This window comes from Carcharodon carcharias, chromosome 26 (genome assembly GCF_017639515.1).
Source record: "Carcharodon carcharias isolate sCarCar2 chromosome 26, sCarCar2.pri, whole genome shotgun sequence".
Classification (NCBI taxonomy): domain Eukaryota; kingdom Metazoa; phylum Chordata; class Chondrichthyes; order Lamniformes; family Lamnidae; genus Carcharodon; species Carcharodon carcharias.
Genome location: NC_054492.1, coordinates 1,733,284 through 1,749,515, shown reverse-complemented (window position 1 = coordinate 1,749,515; position 16,232 = coordinate 1,733,284). Strand labels below are relative to the sequence as shown.

The 16,232-nt window shown below is 46.7% G+C and overlaps 1 protein-coding gene across 3 annotated transcripts in view; it reads left to right on the top strand.

Moving 5' to 3' along the window:
- Nucleotides 1-7,466, top strand: part of lrrk1 (leucine-rich repeat kinase 1) — a 262,189-nt gene extending 254,723 nt beyond the window's left edge. For 2 of the 3 annotated variants that reach the window (XM_041175194.1, XM_041175192.1), the window contains 2 exons: nucleotides 1,392-1,493; nucleotides 6,325-7,466. In XM_041175194.1, the coding sequence (XP_041031128.1) occupies nucleotides 1,392-1,493; nucleotides 6,325-6,502 (280 nt within the window). In that variant the 3' untranslated portion in view covers nucleotides 6,503-7,466. Of the gene's footprint in view, nucleotides 1-1,391; nucleotides 1,494-6,324 lie in introns of those variants that run through there. The other variant, XM_041175193.1, reaches the window with a different exon arrangement.
- The last annotated feature ends 8,766 nt before the right edge of the window (nucleotides 7,467-16,232 follow it).

The window sequence follows — 16,232 nt, the reverse complement described above, 5'->3', positions numbered from 1 at the left end:
ACTCAGTTGCACTCTCACATCTGGGTCAGGGAATTATAGGAACACACTAAAACTTAAAACAGTAACCTTCACTGTCATCCAGTGTAATACTCATGGGATGCTGCACTGTCAGAGGTGCTGTTTTTCAGGTAAAATGTAAACCAGATAAAATGTAAACTCTTGAGTGGATGCAAAAGATCTCACTACACTATTCAGAGAAAACCAGGGAAGTTCTTCTGACATCTTGGCCAATATTAATCTTTCAAACAACATCACAGGAGTGAGTTGGTCATTATCCCATTGCACTCTCTGCAATGCCGCTGCTGCATTTTTTTTGTTCCAATAGCGACTGCATTGTTTAAAAATTCTCCATTGTCTGTAAAGCGTGTTGGGACATCCTGAGGAAAGGGGTTATAGAAATGCAATGCTTTTTTTTTAATGTTAGTTCTATCTTGGTACTGATTGATTCTGTAAATAAAGTGGATAAAATATGTTACATTTGGCTGATTAACAATGTGTAGATTCAGATGTACTGATCAACCAGGTGAGAGTCACATAGAGACTGCACAATGCACTGAATCTCATTAGGTATATCGCATCCACTATGTACTGCACCCACTGACCACTCCACCCATTCTGTACTGCACCCGTTGCACAGTGCAACCCCTGCAGGCTGCACCCACTGTGCTCTGCAACCCCTGCAGACTGCACCCACTGCGCTCTGCACCCACTGCGCTCTGCACCCACTGCGCTCTGCACCCACTGCGCAGTGCACCCACTGTGCTCTGCAACCCCTGCAGACTGTACCCACTGCGCACTGCACCCACTGTGCAATGCACCCACTCCGCACTGCACCCACTGCGCTCTGCATCCACTGCGCTCTGCATCCACTGAGCTCTGCACCCACTGCACTCTGGACCCACTGCGCTCTGGACCCACTGCGCTCTGGACCCACTGAGCTCTGCACCCACTGAGCTCTGCACCCACTGCGCTCTGGACCCACTGCGCTCTGGACCCACTGCGCTCTGGACCCACTGAGCTCTGGACCCACTGAGCTCTGGACCCACTGAGCTCTGCACCCACTGCGCTCTGGACCCACTGCGCTCTGGACCCACTGCGCTCTGGACCCACTGCGCTCTGGACCCACTGTGCTCTGGACCCACTGCGCTCTGGACCCACTGCGCTCTGCACCTACTGCGCTCTGTACCCACTGCGCTCTGCACCCACTGCGCTCTGCACCCACTGCGCTCTGTACCCACTGCGCTCTGCACCTACTGCGGGCTGCTCGCATTGCACACTGCGCCCAAGCTGCCCTACTCCCAGTGCACACTGCAGCCACTCTGTTCTGTTCATTGTTGCTGACTTTGCTCAAAACCCCTTTTTCAATGCTGTGTTGTTCCATTTCATTTCAGACAAGGTGGGGATATCATTGTTATTGAGCTGGAAAACCAGCCTGGTTGCCAGCAAGGCAGGGTAACAGCAGTGCTGAAGGCAGAATCTGTCTCCAAAGGCAGGTAAGTGTGTGAAATGTGAATGGGAAGCCCACGAGAAAACCCACTCCACAGTCTGTCTCTCAAGCCCTGCCCAACCCATCATACAATCCATTACACCACAGGGACAATGTGTTGGAGACAGGTTTTGCAGCTCTGTAATTATCCTCAGGTGGGAGGTGTTTTAATCCAATCTGATAGATTGCTGGATTAGATCAGTCATATAATCATGCTTTTTTTATTCATTCATGAGATCAGGGCATCACTGGCTGGGCCAGCATTTATTGCCCATCCATAGTTGCCCTTGAGAAGGTGGTGGTGAGCTGCCTTCTTGAGCCGCTGCAGTCCATGTGGTGGAGATGCACCCACAGTGCTGTTAGGGAGGGAGTTCCAGGATTTTGACCCAGCGACAGTGAAGGAACGGCGATATATTTCCAAGTCAGGATAGTGTCTGCCTTGGAAGGGAACTTCCAGGTGGTGGTGTTCCCATCTATCTGCTGCCCTTGTCTTTCTAGATGGTAGTGGTCGAGGGTTTAGAAGGTGCTGTCGAAGGAGCCTTGGTGAATTCCTGCAGTGCATCTTGTAAATGGTACACACTGCTGCTACTGTGTGTCGGTGCTGGAGGGAGTGAATGTTTGTGGATGTGGTGCCAATCATCCGGGCTGCTTTGTCCTGGATGGTGTCAAGCTTCTTGAGTGTTGTGGGAGCTGCACTCATCCAGGCAAGTGGAGAGTATTCTATCTCCCTCCTGATCTGTGCCTTGTAGATGATGGACAGGCTTTGGGGAGTCAGGAGGTAAGTTACTCATGGCAGGATGCCCAGCCTCTGACCTGCTCTTGTAACTCATTATTTATGTGGCTAGTTCAGTTCAGTTTCTGGTCAATGGTAACCCCCAGAATGTCGATATGGATGTTATTAACACCATTACTTTCTAAAGTATATCCTAGTTACTGTAAAACCTTTTTAAACACATTCTTCAGACAAGATACAGGAATTTATTTCTATTTATTCCTGTTCAGAAGCTGGTCCTTTGATCTTTGACTTTTCATTCTGTGGGCAAAATGCAGCAGGAAAGCCACCTCAGTTCATATTCGGGCTGGAATTCAGGTTTTAGAAACATAGAAGCTAGGAGCAGAAGTAGGTCATTCAGCCCTTCGAGCCTGCTCCGCCATTCAGAATGATCATGGCTGATCCTCTGTCTCAACACCATACTCCCGTTCTCCTCCCATACCCTTTGATGTCTTTAGAGTCCAGAAATCTATCTACTTCCTTCTTAAATATATTCAGTAACTTGGCCTCCACAGCTTCTATGGTAGAGAATTCCACAGGTTCACCACCCTCTGAGTGAAGAGGCTTCTCCTCATCTCAGTCCTAAATGGTCTACCCATATCCTAAGACTGTGACCCCTTGTTCTAGACCCACCAGCCAGAGGAAATATCATCCCTGCATCCTGTCTGTCCAGCCCTGCCAGAATTTTATATGTTTCAATGAGATCTCCTCTCATTCCTCTAAATTCCAGTGAATACAGGTCTAGTTGACCCAATCTCTCCTCATATGAGAATCCTGTCATCCCAGGAATCAGTCTGGCGAACCTTTGCTGCACTCCCTCTATGACAAATATATCCTTTCTTAGGTAAAGAGACCAAAACTGCATACAATACTCCCAGGTGTGGCCCCACCAAGGCTCTGTACAGCTGCAGTAAGACATCCTTGCTCCTGTACTCAAGCCCTATCGCAATGAAGGCCAACATACCATTTGCCTTAACTGCTTGCTGCACCTGTATGCTTGCTTTCAATGACTTCCAGTGCCCAGGGCGACCCCGTGTGCAGGAAGTGACTCCAGGTGCAGCTCCAGCTCCGAAACACGGATTTTGTGTAGCTGCAGCTGGAGACACTTCCTGTACACATGGTCGCCCTGGGCACTGGAAGTGTCCCTGACTTCCCACATCGCACAGGAGGAGCATTCTACTTGACTGAGCTGCCCTTCCATGACTTACCCTTAAGTTACTTCCTTTGCTTTTAGTTCCTCTAGTTTAGAGAATATTAAGGACAGAGGAAATGCTACTTACCAAGGTTGCCACTGTTCTTACTGAGGACAGGTAGAAAATGAAAGGATCCCTCCTTCCCCTCTTAGTGAACTCCCTCTCTCACCAAACTCCAACTAAAGCACTCAAATGCAATAATAACAAATCAGACACAGTTGATACTTTGTATTATCTCTTGAAAAACAAGTGCAAACTATGCATTGAAGAGAAAGCCACCTGACAGATGTTAACATTTGGAATCCATACACTTTTTGTTTGTTGTGTTTCTCTCCTTTTACTGTATTTCCCTCTTTGTTGGATTGTTTTACTCTTTTGCTTGTATGGTAATCTAGGAGTTTTAATTGCTCCTGATTCGCACAAAGCAGTGTAATGACTTTCAGTAACAAGGACCTGGAACGCCAAAAGCATAAATATCGCTTAGAAAATATAGAAATAGAAAATTTGCAACACAGCTTGGAGGCCATTCAGCTCATTGTTACTGTGCTGGCCAGAAGTAACTTGATCAGGTTTTTTGATGAGGTAACAGAGGTTTGATGAGGACAATGTTTTTGATGCACTGTGCATGAACTTCCAAAAGGTATTTGATAAAATGCCACAACATAGGCTTGTCAGCAAAGTTGAAGCCCATGGAAATAAGGGATAGCGGCAGCTTACACACAGAGCTGGCTGAGTGACAGAAAACAGACGGTGGTGGTGACTGGGTTATTTTCGGACTGTGTACAGTCAGAAGGTATACAGCGGAATTCCCCAGGGGTCGGTACAGTACTAGGACCACTGCTTTTCTTGATATGTATTAAAAATCTAGACTTGGGTGTACAGGGCACAATTTTGAAATTTGGGGCTGATATAAAACCTGGAAGCATTGTGAACTGTGAGGGAAATAGTGTCAAATTTCAAGAGGACACAGACAGGATGGTGGAATGGGCAGGTGAGTAGCAGACTCAATTTAATCTACAGAAGTATGGAATAATTAATTTTGGTAGGAGGAATGTGGAGAGACATATAAAATCGAGTGCAATTCTAAGGGGTGTGCAGGGGCAGAGGGAACTGGGGGAATATATGAACAAATTCTTGAAGGAAGCAGGACAGGTTGAGAATGTGCTGAATGAAGCATGTGAGATCCTCGACTTTATTAATAGACGCCAAATGAACTTTAATAAAACATTGCTTCGGCCTCAATTGCATCCCATGCTGAACACTTCACTTTAGGAAGGATGTGAAGGCATTAGAGAAGATGCAGAAAGATTGACGAGAATGATTCCAGAGATGTGGGCCTTCAGTTACAGGGATAGATTGGAGAATTTATTTTCCTTGGAGAAGAGAAAGCTGAGATAAGATCTAATAGAGGTATTCAAAATCATGGGGGGTCTGGACATGGGAGAGACTGTTCCCATTCAGTCAAGAACGTCAAGAACCAGAGGACACAGATTTAAGATAAATGGCAGAAGACTTAAAGATGACATGAGGAAAAGCTTTTTTACACATTGACTGATTAAGATCTGGAATGCACTGCTTGAGAATGTGGTGGAGGTAGGTTCAATCAAGGCTTTCAAGGGAAATTATCTGTGAAGAAAATATTAGCAGGGTTATGAGGAAAATGTAGGGATGGGACACTGGCTGAGTCCCTCTGTTAGAGAGCCAGCATGACCACGATGGGTTGAATGGACTCCTGTGCTGTAACCATTCTATGATGCTATGAAATTCAGATTTTATGAAAGGTCCCCTATCGAGTACCACACTTCAAGTCATAGGCAAGTATTTTTTAAATGCCATGACGCTTTTTACTACAACTTATCAGGTAGTGAGTTTCAGATCCCTACCACCCTCTAGGTAAAAGTCTTTCTCCTGAATTCCACTCAAGTCCTTCTACCAATTTCCTTAAATCTATTCCCCCTGGTTATTGACCGTTCTGTTAATGAAAATAGGTCCTTCTTATCTGCTCCACCACCAAATAATCTAATAAATCGCCCTTCAGCCTCCTCTTCTCCAAAGAAAACAGCCCCAGCCTATCCAATCCTACCTTAAAACTAAAATTCTCCATTCATTAATCTCCTCTGTACCCTCTCTAGTGCAATTACATTCTAACTGTAAGACAGTGACCAGGACTGTACACAGAACACTAGCTGTGGCCTAACTAGTCTTTGAGATATTTCAAAAACAAATTCTGTGTTGCTTTATTCTCTGCTTCAGTCAATACAGGGAAGTATCCTGGATGCTATAATCACCTTACCTACCTAGCCAGCTACGTTCCAGGATATGTGGACATTCCCCCTAAGATCCCTCTGTTCCTCTACACCTCTCTGTATCCTACCATTTATTGTCTATTCCTTTGTCTTGTTTGTCCCCCTCAAATGCATCACCTCACATTTCTCCAGATTGAATTCAATTTGCCATTTCGCTGTCCACCTGACCAGCCCATTGATATCATCTTGCACTCTACAGCTTTCTTCCTCAATATCAAGCACATGACCAATTTTTGTATCATCTGCAAACTTCTTAATCATTGCCCCAACATCATTGATAACCTAAATCATTGCCACATACCACAAAAAGCAAGGGTTCCAGTATTGAGCTGTGCAGAACCCCACTAGAAAGGGCCTCCCATTTACAAAACCACCACTGACCATTACCCTTTGCTTGCTGCCACCAGCCAATTTTGGAGCCAACCTGCCACTTACCCTTGTGTTCCAAGGGCAGTCACTTTTCTGATCAGTCTTGTTTGTCAGCATTGTAGTTTGTATTTAGCTAGAAGCACTGATAACATACTATATTACTAACACTGTCCCGTCTGACATCCCCTTCCCTTACAGCAAGCTCGTGGAAGCCGCTGTTGTGGCGAAGGACACGGTGGTCTGCTGCTTTCGGGATGAGACCGGAGATTGGATGCTGTATGTTTGGAGGGCCTGGGGATCCAGGGAATTTGAACTTTTCTATCAGTCGTATGAGGAGTTGGCGAGAATGGAAGTCAGCATGCGCAGACGGAGGTAGCCCAGTGAACTTAATTCAGCCCCTCTCGTTATGTAAACCCTACAGCCTGAGGAGGACTGTGGAACAGACAATAATTCTGTTCTCGAACTAAGGCTGCAACATCAACAATAAGAAAATAAAATACTCATCGCTGATTTTCTCTGTGAACTTAACCCATGAAAGCACGAGGCACAGTATATGAAAAACTGAGTACAACTGCTGAGATCGGATTGTCGAAATGGGTGGAAATCATTGCAGGTCCCGTTGCACAGAATGGGAATTCAGTCAGGTTTCAAACACACTTTCTGAATTCCGATCTCCATATCACTGCTGCTGGTTACTTCATGTACAGTCGAATATTTCTCTCTACTTGGAACTGTAAACCCATATCTGATCCCTGTAAAGAGTTTAAATGGGGAGAATGTATTTATTGTGCAATGAATGTGAAGAACAAATTGTCTGTAAATGATAGAAGTTCTGAACCTGTGAGAGATTCGGTTACAACTTTCAGGAATTTTGTGGAGTAGAGATACAGGATTTGTTCACACAATTTCTCTTGAAACTCTGCTTTATCTTTGACTGCAGGTCAATTATCTCAGGTTAAGCGAGGAAATATTTGGGTTCAGGTGACCCAGGGTCAATTTCGAAGACCAGTGTCAGATATTGGACATGAAGTTGGAAAATCCCCTCGATGCCAACCAAACAGACAAAAGATAAAACTGGGGCCACAAGGGACCAGCTTGGATACTTGCTGTGTGCACAGCTAACTCTCTCGGCTAGGGAGAGTGATAGTCATTTCCCTGTTGGATAGTTGAGGCCAGCCAAAGGAGGATGTTACGATCCAGTTAGGGACTGTAAACATTTGAAGAGAAATCTGTATGCCCAGTGATTTCGCCAATAGAACTACTCCACAAGATTTCATGTTTTTAAACAAAAACTTTACTGTATTTAAAAGAATTAAACAATTCAAGCAGTCTTAACACTATAAACTGTAACTATGTATGTTATGTACTCAATTTTATTCCTTACTTTTCCAAAGCTTTTTCCTTATAAATCACATTAACCTGAAAGCTATTTATTTCTGTAGGGACCACCCAAAAGTATGCTCTGGAATTTACTTTAATTCTCCTCAATTCCAGCTAATCCCTGAGGTAGGATTCTTTTTTTAATACTTCTCAATTACGGATGCCTCAGTCCCTTGTTCTGGTTGCCTTCTCAATGCTTCCCTGCTGATTCCTTTCTTTACCACATGACTCTGTGAGGACCATTGTAGATTTCTTCACTAGCTTCAAACTGGGCTATCTTCCAGCTTCTGCTCCCTCACAAAATTCAAATTGAGATTAAGCCCACCCGCATTCCAGGTGGTGAATGATGAGGTTAGCTTTTTCTCTGCTTACACTGCAGGGCTCACTGCCATTGACATTGGCTATCTGCTCTTAGTGATCTGCAAACTGCCCAAGCTGCAACTAATATTCCCAGATAAAGTGAAACCAGAGAATCTCCCGAATTTCCATACATCTACCCATCTCCATAATGATGTGGCATGCTCTGGGATATGCTCAAGCAGACCTTTAATTTAAGTATCCCTCATTTAAAATACCTTCCTTGATCTGAGAAAAAAATAGATTTTACAACGTTTCAAGATTTACCAAATGCTTTTAACCTAATTTAGCACTAACGCCCAAAGCAAAAACATAGCTCTGAACTGCCCTTACTGCAGGGATTGCAGACATCATGCCTTCAGGTCTTTAGCTGAGCAAGACCACCTGCTCTTTAACGCTCTTACCTAACTATTAGCCTCTTAAGACAACATAGCCCCAGCCATTTAAGTGCAATAAACTCCAAGCTTCCACAAGCTTGTTTGAATTGCATTCACCCCATTCCCCACTGTTAAAAACTTTAATTCCTAAAACTAAAAATTATATTGTAAAACACATGAACCATGAACTAGATACTCACAACAAAAAGTTCCTGAGTGCTGTGCAATGATACGTTTGGATGAGTCTCATCAGATAACACGCCCAGTGCCGCACTATCAGAGGGTCAGCACTGAGGGAGTGCCGCACTGTCGGAGGGTCAGTACTGAGGGAGTGCTGCAGTGCCAGAGGGCCAGTACTGATGGAGTGCTGCACTATCAGAGGGTCAGCACTGAGGGAGTGCCGCACTATCAGAGAGTCAGTACTGAGGGATCACTGCACTGTCAGAGGATCAGAACTAAGGGAGCGCTGCAGTGCCAGAGGGTCAGTACTGAGGGAGTGCCGCACTGTGAGAGGGTCAGTACTGAGGGATCACTGCACTGTCAGAGGATCAGAACTAAGGGAGTGCTGCAGTGCCAGAGGGTCAGTACTGAGGGAGTGCTGTAGTGCCAGAGGGTCAGTACTGAGGGAGTGCTGTAGTGCCAGAAGGTCAGTACTGAGGGAGTGCTGTAGTGCCAGAGGGTCAGTACTGATGGAGTGCTGCACTATCAGAGGGTCAGCACTGAGGGAGTGCCGCACTATCAGAGAGTCAGTACTGAGGGATCACTGCACTGTCGGAGGATCAGAACTAAGGGAGCGCTGCAGTGCCAGAGGGTCAGTACTGAGGGAGTGCTGTAGTGCCAGAGGGTCAGTACTGATGGAGTGCTGCACTATCAGAGGGTCAGCACTGAGGGAGTGCCGCACTGTCGGAGGGCCAGTACTGAGGGAGTGCCGCACTGTCGGAGGGTCAGTACTGAGGAAGTGCTGCACTGTCGGAGGGTCAGTACTGAGGGAGTGCTGTAGTGCCAGAGGGTCAGTACTGATGGAGTGCTGCACTGTCGGAGGGTCAGTACTGAGGGAGTGCTGTAGTGCCAGAGGGTCAGTACTGATGGAGTGCCGCACTATCAGAGGGTCAGCACTGAGGGAGTGCTGCACTGTCAGAGGGTCAGTACTGAGGGAGTGCTGCAGTGTCAGAGGGTCAGTACTGAGGGATCACTGCACTGTCGGAGGGTCAGTACTGAGGGAGTGCTGCAGTGCCAGAGGGTCAGTACTGAGGGAGTGCTGCAGTGTCAGAGGGTCAGTACTGAGGGAGTGCTGCAGTGTCAGAGGGTCAGTACTGATGGAGTGCTGCACTATCAGAGGGTCAGCACTGAGGGAGTGCCGCACTATCAGAGAGTCAGTACTGAGGGATCACTGCACTGTCGGAGGATCAGAACTGAGGGAGCACTGCAGTGCCAGAGGGTCAGTACTGAGGGAGTGCTGTAGTGCCAGAGGGTCAGTACTGATGGAGTGCTGTAGTGCCAGAGGGTCAGTACTGAGGGAGTGCTGCACTGTCAGAGGGTCAGCACTGAGGGAGTGCCGCACTGTGAGAGGGTCAGTACTGAGGGAGTGCCGCACTATCAGAGGGTCAGCACTGAGGGAGTGCCGCACTATCAGGGAGTCAGTACTGAGGGATCACTGCACTCTCGGAGGGTCAGTACTGAGGGAGTGCTGCACTGTTAGAGGGTCAGTACTGCGGGAGTGCTGCATTGTCAGAGAGTCAGTACTGAAAGAGTTCCACACGGTTGGAGGGTCAGTGCTGAGGGAGTGCTGCGTTGTTGGACAGTCAGTATTGGGGGAGCACTGCACTGTCAGAGATTCAGCACTGAGGGAGCACTGCACTGTCAGAAGGTCAGTAATGAGGGAATGCTGTACTGTCAGAGAAGCAGTATAGAGGGACCACTGTACTATCAGTTGGAAAACCTGAGGGGCAAGTGCGCTGTCGAAGGGCAGTCCTGATGCAGTGCTGCATTGCCTGTCAGAGGATCAGTACTGATGGAGTGCTGCACTGTCAGAGGGTCAGTACTGAGGGAGTGCTGCACTGTCGGAGGATCTGTACTGAGGGATGCTGCACTGTCGAAGGATAAGTACTGAGAGGTGCTGCACTGTGGGAAGATCAGTACTGAGGGAGCACTGAGGGAGTGCCGCACTGTCGGAGGGTCTGTACTGAGGGTGCCACACTGTCGGAGGATCAGTACTGAGGGGGTGCCGCACTGTCGGATGATCAGTACTGAGGGGGTGCCGCACTGTCGGAGGGTCAGTACTGAGGGAGTGCCGCACTGTCGGAGGGTCAGTACTGAGGGAGTGCCGCACTGTCAGAGGGTCAGTACTGAGGGAGTGCTGCACTGTCAGAGGGTCAGTACTGAGGGAGTGCCGCACTGTTGGAGGGTCAGTGCTGAGGGAGCGCTGCACTGTCGGAGGGTCAGTACTGAGGGAGTGCCGCACTGTCGGAGGGTCAGTACTGAGGGAGCGCTGCACTGTCGGAGGATCAGTACTGAGAGGGTGCCGCACTGTCGGAGGGTCAGTACTGAGGGAGCGCTGCACTGTCGGAGGGTCAGTACTGAGAGGGTGCCGCACTGTCGGAGGGTCAGTACTGAGGGAGTGCTGCACTGTCAGAGGGTCAGTACTGAGAGTGTGCCGCACTGTCGGAGGGTCAGTACTGAGGGAGCGCTGCACTGTCGGAGGGTCAGTACTAAGGGGGTGCCGCACTGTCGGAGGGTCAGTACTGAGGGAGTGCCGCACTGTCAGAGGGTCAGTACTGAGGGAGTGGCGCACTGTCAGAGGGTCAGTACTGAGGGAGTGCAGCACTGTCAGTGAGCTTTTGGGGGAGTGCTGCCCTGTGAGATCAGGACTATTGGAGTGCTGCTCTCTCCGAGGTGCCATCTTTCAGCTGAAGTATGAAACTCAAGCCCCTGAGGAGGTTGTGAATGATTCCACACACTGTGGGATTCTCTCAGCTGTTTTGGACAATGTACATCAATACAATTCAGGAAAACTGAGGACGACATCATCATTCCATTGCTACCTGGGAGCTTGCTGTGCTGTCTCCCCTATATTACAACACCATATTCACTTCAAAGAAATATTTCAATGGCGGTAAAGAATTCTTGATGCCTTGAGGTCCTAAAATGGGTAATCAAATCCTAACCTTCAGTCTGTTTCTGCTTGAATGTTTCTCTCTTTTGTAATTCAAGATTTCCTGCTGAATTTCCAAATGCACCAGTTTCTGGCCTTTTCTACAATCACTTCCAGTGGTACATGATTGTGTGGAGAGAGAGAGTGGAATAGGATTGGGTTTAAACGGAGTGTGGAAAAGCATTGTGGGGAGAGAGAGAGAGTGGAACAGGATTGTGGGGGGAGAGAGAGAGAGTGGAACAGGATTGTGGGGAGAGAGAGAGAGTGGAACAGGATTGTGGGGAGAGAGAGAGTGGAACAGGATTTTGTGGAGAGAGAGAGAGTGGAACAGGATTGTGGGGAGAGAGAGAGAGAGTGGAACAGGATTGTGGAGAGAGAGAGAGTGGAACAGGATTGTGGGGAGAGAGAGTGGAACAGGATTGTGGGGAGAGAGAGAGAGTGGAACAGGATTGTGGGGAGAGAGAGAGTGGAACAGGATTTTGTGGAGAGAGAGAGAGTGGAACAGGATTTTGTGGAGAGAGAGAGAGAGTGGAACAGGATTGTGGGGAGAGAGAGAGTGGAACAGGATTGTGGGGAGAGAGAGAGAGTGGAACAGGATTGTGGGGAGAGAGAGAGTGGAACAGGATTGTGGGGAGAGAGAGAGTGGAACAGGATTGTGGGGAGAGAGAGAGAGTGGAACAGGATTGTGGGGAGAGAGAGAGAGTGGAACAGGATTGTGGGGAGAGGGAGAGAGTGGAACAGGATTGTGGGGAGAGAGAGAGTGGAACAGGATTTTGTGGAGAAAGAGTGTGGAATGGGATTCTTTTAAGAGAGGTAGAGTTGAACAGGATTGTGTGGATAGAGGGAGTGGAACAGGGTTAGGTTTAGAGAGAGAGAGTGGAACAGGATTATGTGGAGAGGGAATGTGGAACAGGATTGTGTGGAGAGGGAATGTGGAACAGGATTGTGTGGAGAGGGAATGTGGAACAGGATTGTGTGGAGAGGGAATGTGGAACAGGATTGTGTGGAGAGAGAGAGATTGGAACAGAATTATGTAGAGAGAGGGGGAGCAGGATTTTGTGGAGAGAGAGAGAGTGGAACAGGATTTGTGGAGAGAGAGAGTGGAACAGGATTGTGTGGAGAGAGAGAGAGAGGAACAGGAATTGTGGAGAGAGAGAGTGGAACAGGATTGTGTGAAGAGAGAGAGGGGAACAGGATTGTGTGAAGAGAGAATGGAACAGGATTGTGTTGAGTGACAGAGAGTGGAACAGTATTGTGTGGATGGAGAGATAGTGGAACAGGATTTTGTGGAGAGAGACAGAGTGGAACAGGATTATGTGGATAGATAGATTGTGGAACAGGATTGTGTGGAGAGATAGAGAGAGTGGAACAGGATTGTGTGGAGAGAGACAGAGTGGAACAGGATGTTGTGGATAGATAGATTGTGGAACAATATTGTGTGGAGAGAAGGAGAATGGAACAGAATTGTGTGGAGAGAGGGGGAGTGGAACAGGCTCATGTGGAGAGAGACAGAGTGGAACAGGTTTGTGTGGGTGGAAGATAGAGAGTGGAGCAGGATTGTGTGGAGAGAAAGTGTGGAATGGGATTGTGCGGAGAGAGAGAAAGTGGAACAGGATTGTGTGGAGAGAGAGAGTGGAGCAGGATTGCGTGGATTAAGAGAGAGTGAAACAGGATTGCGTGGAGAGAGAGAGTTGAATGGGATTGTGCGGAGCGGTAGAGTGGAATAGGATTGTGTGCAGAGAGAGAGATTGGAACGTGATTGTGTGGATTGAGAGAGAGTGGAACAGGATTGTGTAGAGAGAGAGTGGAACAGGATTTTGTAGAGAGTGAGAGGAATTGTGTAGTGAGGAGGGAAGGGAACATTTTCTCGTTCCTTCAGCAGTGTTTGCTATCACAGACTCTATCATCGTGTATTCAGCTCAGCTTTGAATAAACACTGGACAAGTAGTTCAAAACTTGGCCGTTTAAACATGATCATAACTGACACCAGCTGTAACTGACGTTGATCCAAGTTTCCTGAATACCAATTTGGTTTTGTTAACACTTGTGTTTTTCTGCTTTGGACTGATCTATTCAGAGATGGAGGCTGGAGCATCCCAGCAGGTTTCATCTGCCTCTCGCCTTGAGTATAACAATTCTGTTCCAAGTGAACGATTGACTTGCAGAACCTGAAAGCTTCTTCAATGAGCCATTATTCAATGGCTAAACTCGAGCTTGTGTCTGACAGAAAATGTGAAGTTGTCCTGTTGTGTTTTGAACACGGGCTGTTTAAAATTGCAGGGGCTGTTGGTGACCCATAGCGTAATGTAATTGTATCACATTTACAGTGAGACAAAGCACTGGAGCTCATTTAAACCTGAACGTTTCCCTATTGACAGCTGATTTTTGACCCACCTCATTCCCATCTACAATATCTAATGCTATCACTTTTTTAACTACCACTTCTTTTAAATTTTTTATGGAATCCATAACTTTTCCATCAACTTTTCAGGTCAAGTTTTCCAGATCCTGATGGTGCTGAGTGAATAAAATTCTCCTCCTCTCCTGCTAGTCCTTTATACAATGATTTCAACCTATAACCTCTGATTATTGACCTACTCATCAGAGGGAATCATTTTTCTCGATTGAAACCTCATTATCATACCCGCTATTAGGTCACCTCTTAACCTTCACTATTCCAAGGAAACACCCCTAACTTTCCCGACCTCACTTCATAACTAAAGCCCCTCATTCGTGGTTACACCCTGGTACGTGTTCTCGATACCCTTCCTGCAGGTGCTTAGCTGGTTCCAGGAGTCTGTTGCCCAGAACTGTCCATAAAACCGCATCTGAGACCTAGCCAGTGATTAAAAACTCCTAGCATGTTTTCGTGCTTTTTTATTCCATTTCTCTTCTTACCAAGCCAAGTATCTCATATAAAAACAAAAATAAAAACAAAAGATAAAAACAAAAAACTGTGGATGCTGGAAATCCAAAACAAAAACAAAAACAGAATTACCTGGAAAAACTCAGCAAGTCTGGCAGCATCTGGCAGTTCTGTCGAAGGGTCATGAGAACTCGAAACGTCAACTCTTTTCTTCTCCGCCGATGCTGCCAGACCTGCTGAGTTTTTCCAGGTAATTTTGTTTTTGTCAAGTATCTCATATGTTTTTTAACCATCTTATCAAATTGTCCTGCCAACTATAAGTAAATAAGAACATAAGGATTAGGAGCAAGAGCAGGCCCCTCGGCCCCTCAAGCCTGTTCCGTCATTCAATAAGATCATGGCTGATGTGACCTTAGTATTGACCCCGCTTTCCTTTCTGTTCCCCATAACCCTTGCTCCCCTTTATTTCAAGGGTGGTTATGTAATTGGTAAGCATCTCAAATGAATATACTTCAATCAAGTTTGGAGTTACAGCTAGAAGCTAATCTATGTTTATCTCACCAAGTTAGATGTAGAAGTGTAAAACTTGAGCAATGAATGACCAAGGGTTTGTAATGGAGTCAGAAGATCTACACTTACCTCAATAAAAGATTTAAATTGTTCGTTGTTAAGTTGTTAAATTGCCCGTGTGGTTGATAGTGAGCAGGATAGCTGTCAACTCCAGAATGATATCAATGGTTTGATTGAATGGGTGGGGAAGTGGCAAATGGAATTCAATCTGGAAAAGTGTGAGGTAATGCATTTGGGGAGGAGAGACAAAGCAAGGGAATACTCAATAAACAGGAGGGTATTGAGAGGGGTTGAGGGAGTGAGAGACCTTGGAGTGCATGTCCACAGGTCTCTGAAGGTTGCAGGACAGGTGGATAAGGTGGTCAAGAAATATATGGAATGCTTTCCTTTATTGGACAAGGTATTGAATAAAAGAGCAGGGATGTAATGCTGGAACTGTATAAAACACTGGTTAGGCCACAGCTGGAATTTTGTCTCCAGTTCTGGTCACCACATTACAGGAGGGATATAATTGCTCTGGCAAGAGTACAGAGGCGATTTACAGGAATGTTGTCAGGGCTTGAAAATTGCGGCTATGAGGAGAGATTAGATAGGGTAGGGTTGTTTTCCTTAGAACAGAGGAGGCTAAGGGGTGACCTAACTGAGGTGTACAAAATTATGAGAGTCCTAGATAGGGTAGACAGGAAAGACCTGTTTCCCCCTAGCTGAGGGTCAATTACCAGGGGGCACAGATTTAAGGTGATTGGTAGAAGGATTAGAGGGGACATGAGGAAAAACCTCTTCACCCAGAGGATGGTGGGTGTCTGGAATTCACTGTCTAATTTGGAGGTTGAAGCTGAAATGCTCACCTCATCTAAACAGTACCTGGATCTGCATCTGAAGTGCTGTAACCTGCAAGGCCAAGGGCCAGGGGCTGGAAAGCAGGATTAAAATGAGCGGCTCCTTTCTTTTTTCTCTTTCTGGCTGGTGCAGACATGCTGGGCTGAATGGCCTCTTTCTGCACCGTAACTTTCCCATGGTTCTATGGTTCACGTAGTCCCAGATGAAAAAAAATTGAAAGTTGGTTGTAAACAGGAGAGTCCAGTGATAGGGAGAGAAATTCTGGAGAAAGTGTCATAAACTCCATTATCAACATTTGCACGGATTACCGAATCAAAGAGTTGTGTTGAAGGTGAAATAATTTGTTTACATTTCTGTTTGAGACCATCCCAAAGTATGTCACGATGTCATAGAGACAGACTATAGGGGTAGAAGGTTCTTGTGTTTGCTGACAGAAGCGGGTAGTTCAGTTTGGGGAACAGACAGAGGCAGTAGCAGTAGTGGAGTAGGATTGCGTGGATTAAGAGAGAGTGAAACAGGATTGTGTGGAGAGAGAGAGTTGAACGGGAATGTGCGGAGAGACAGA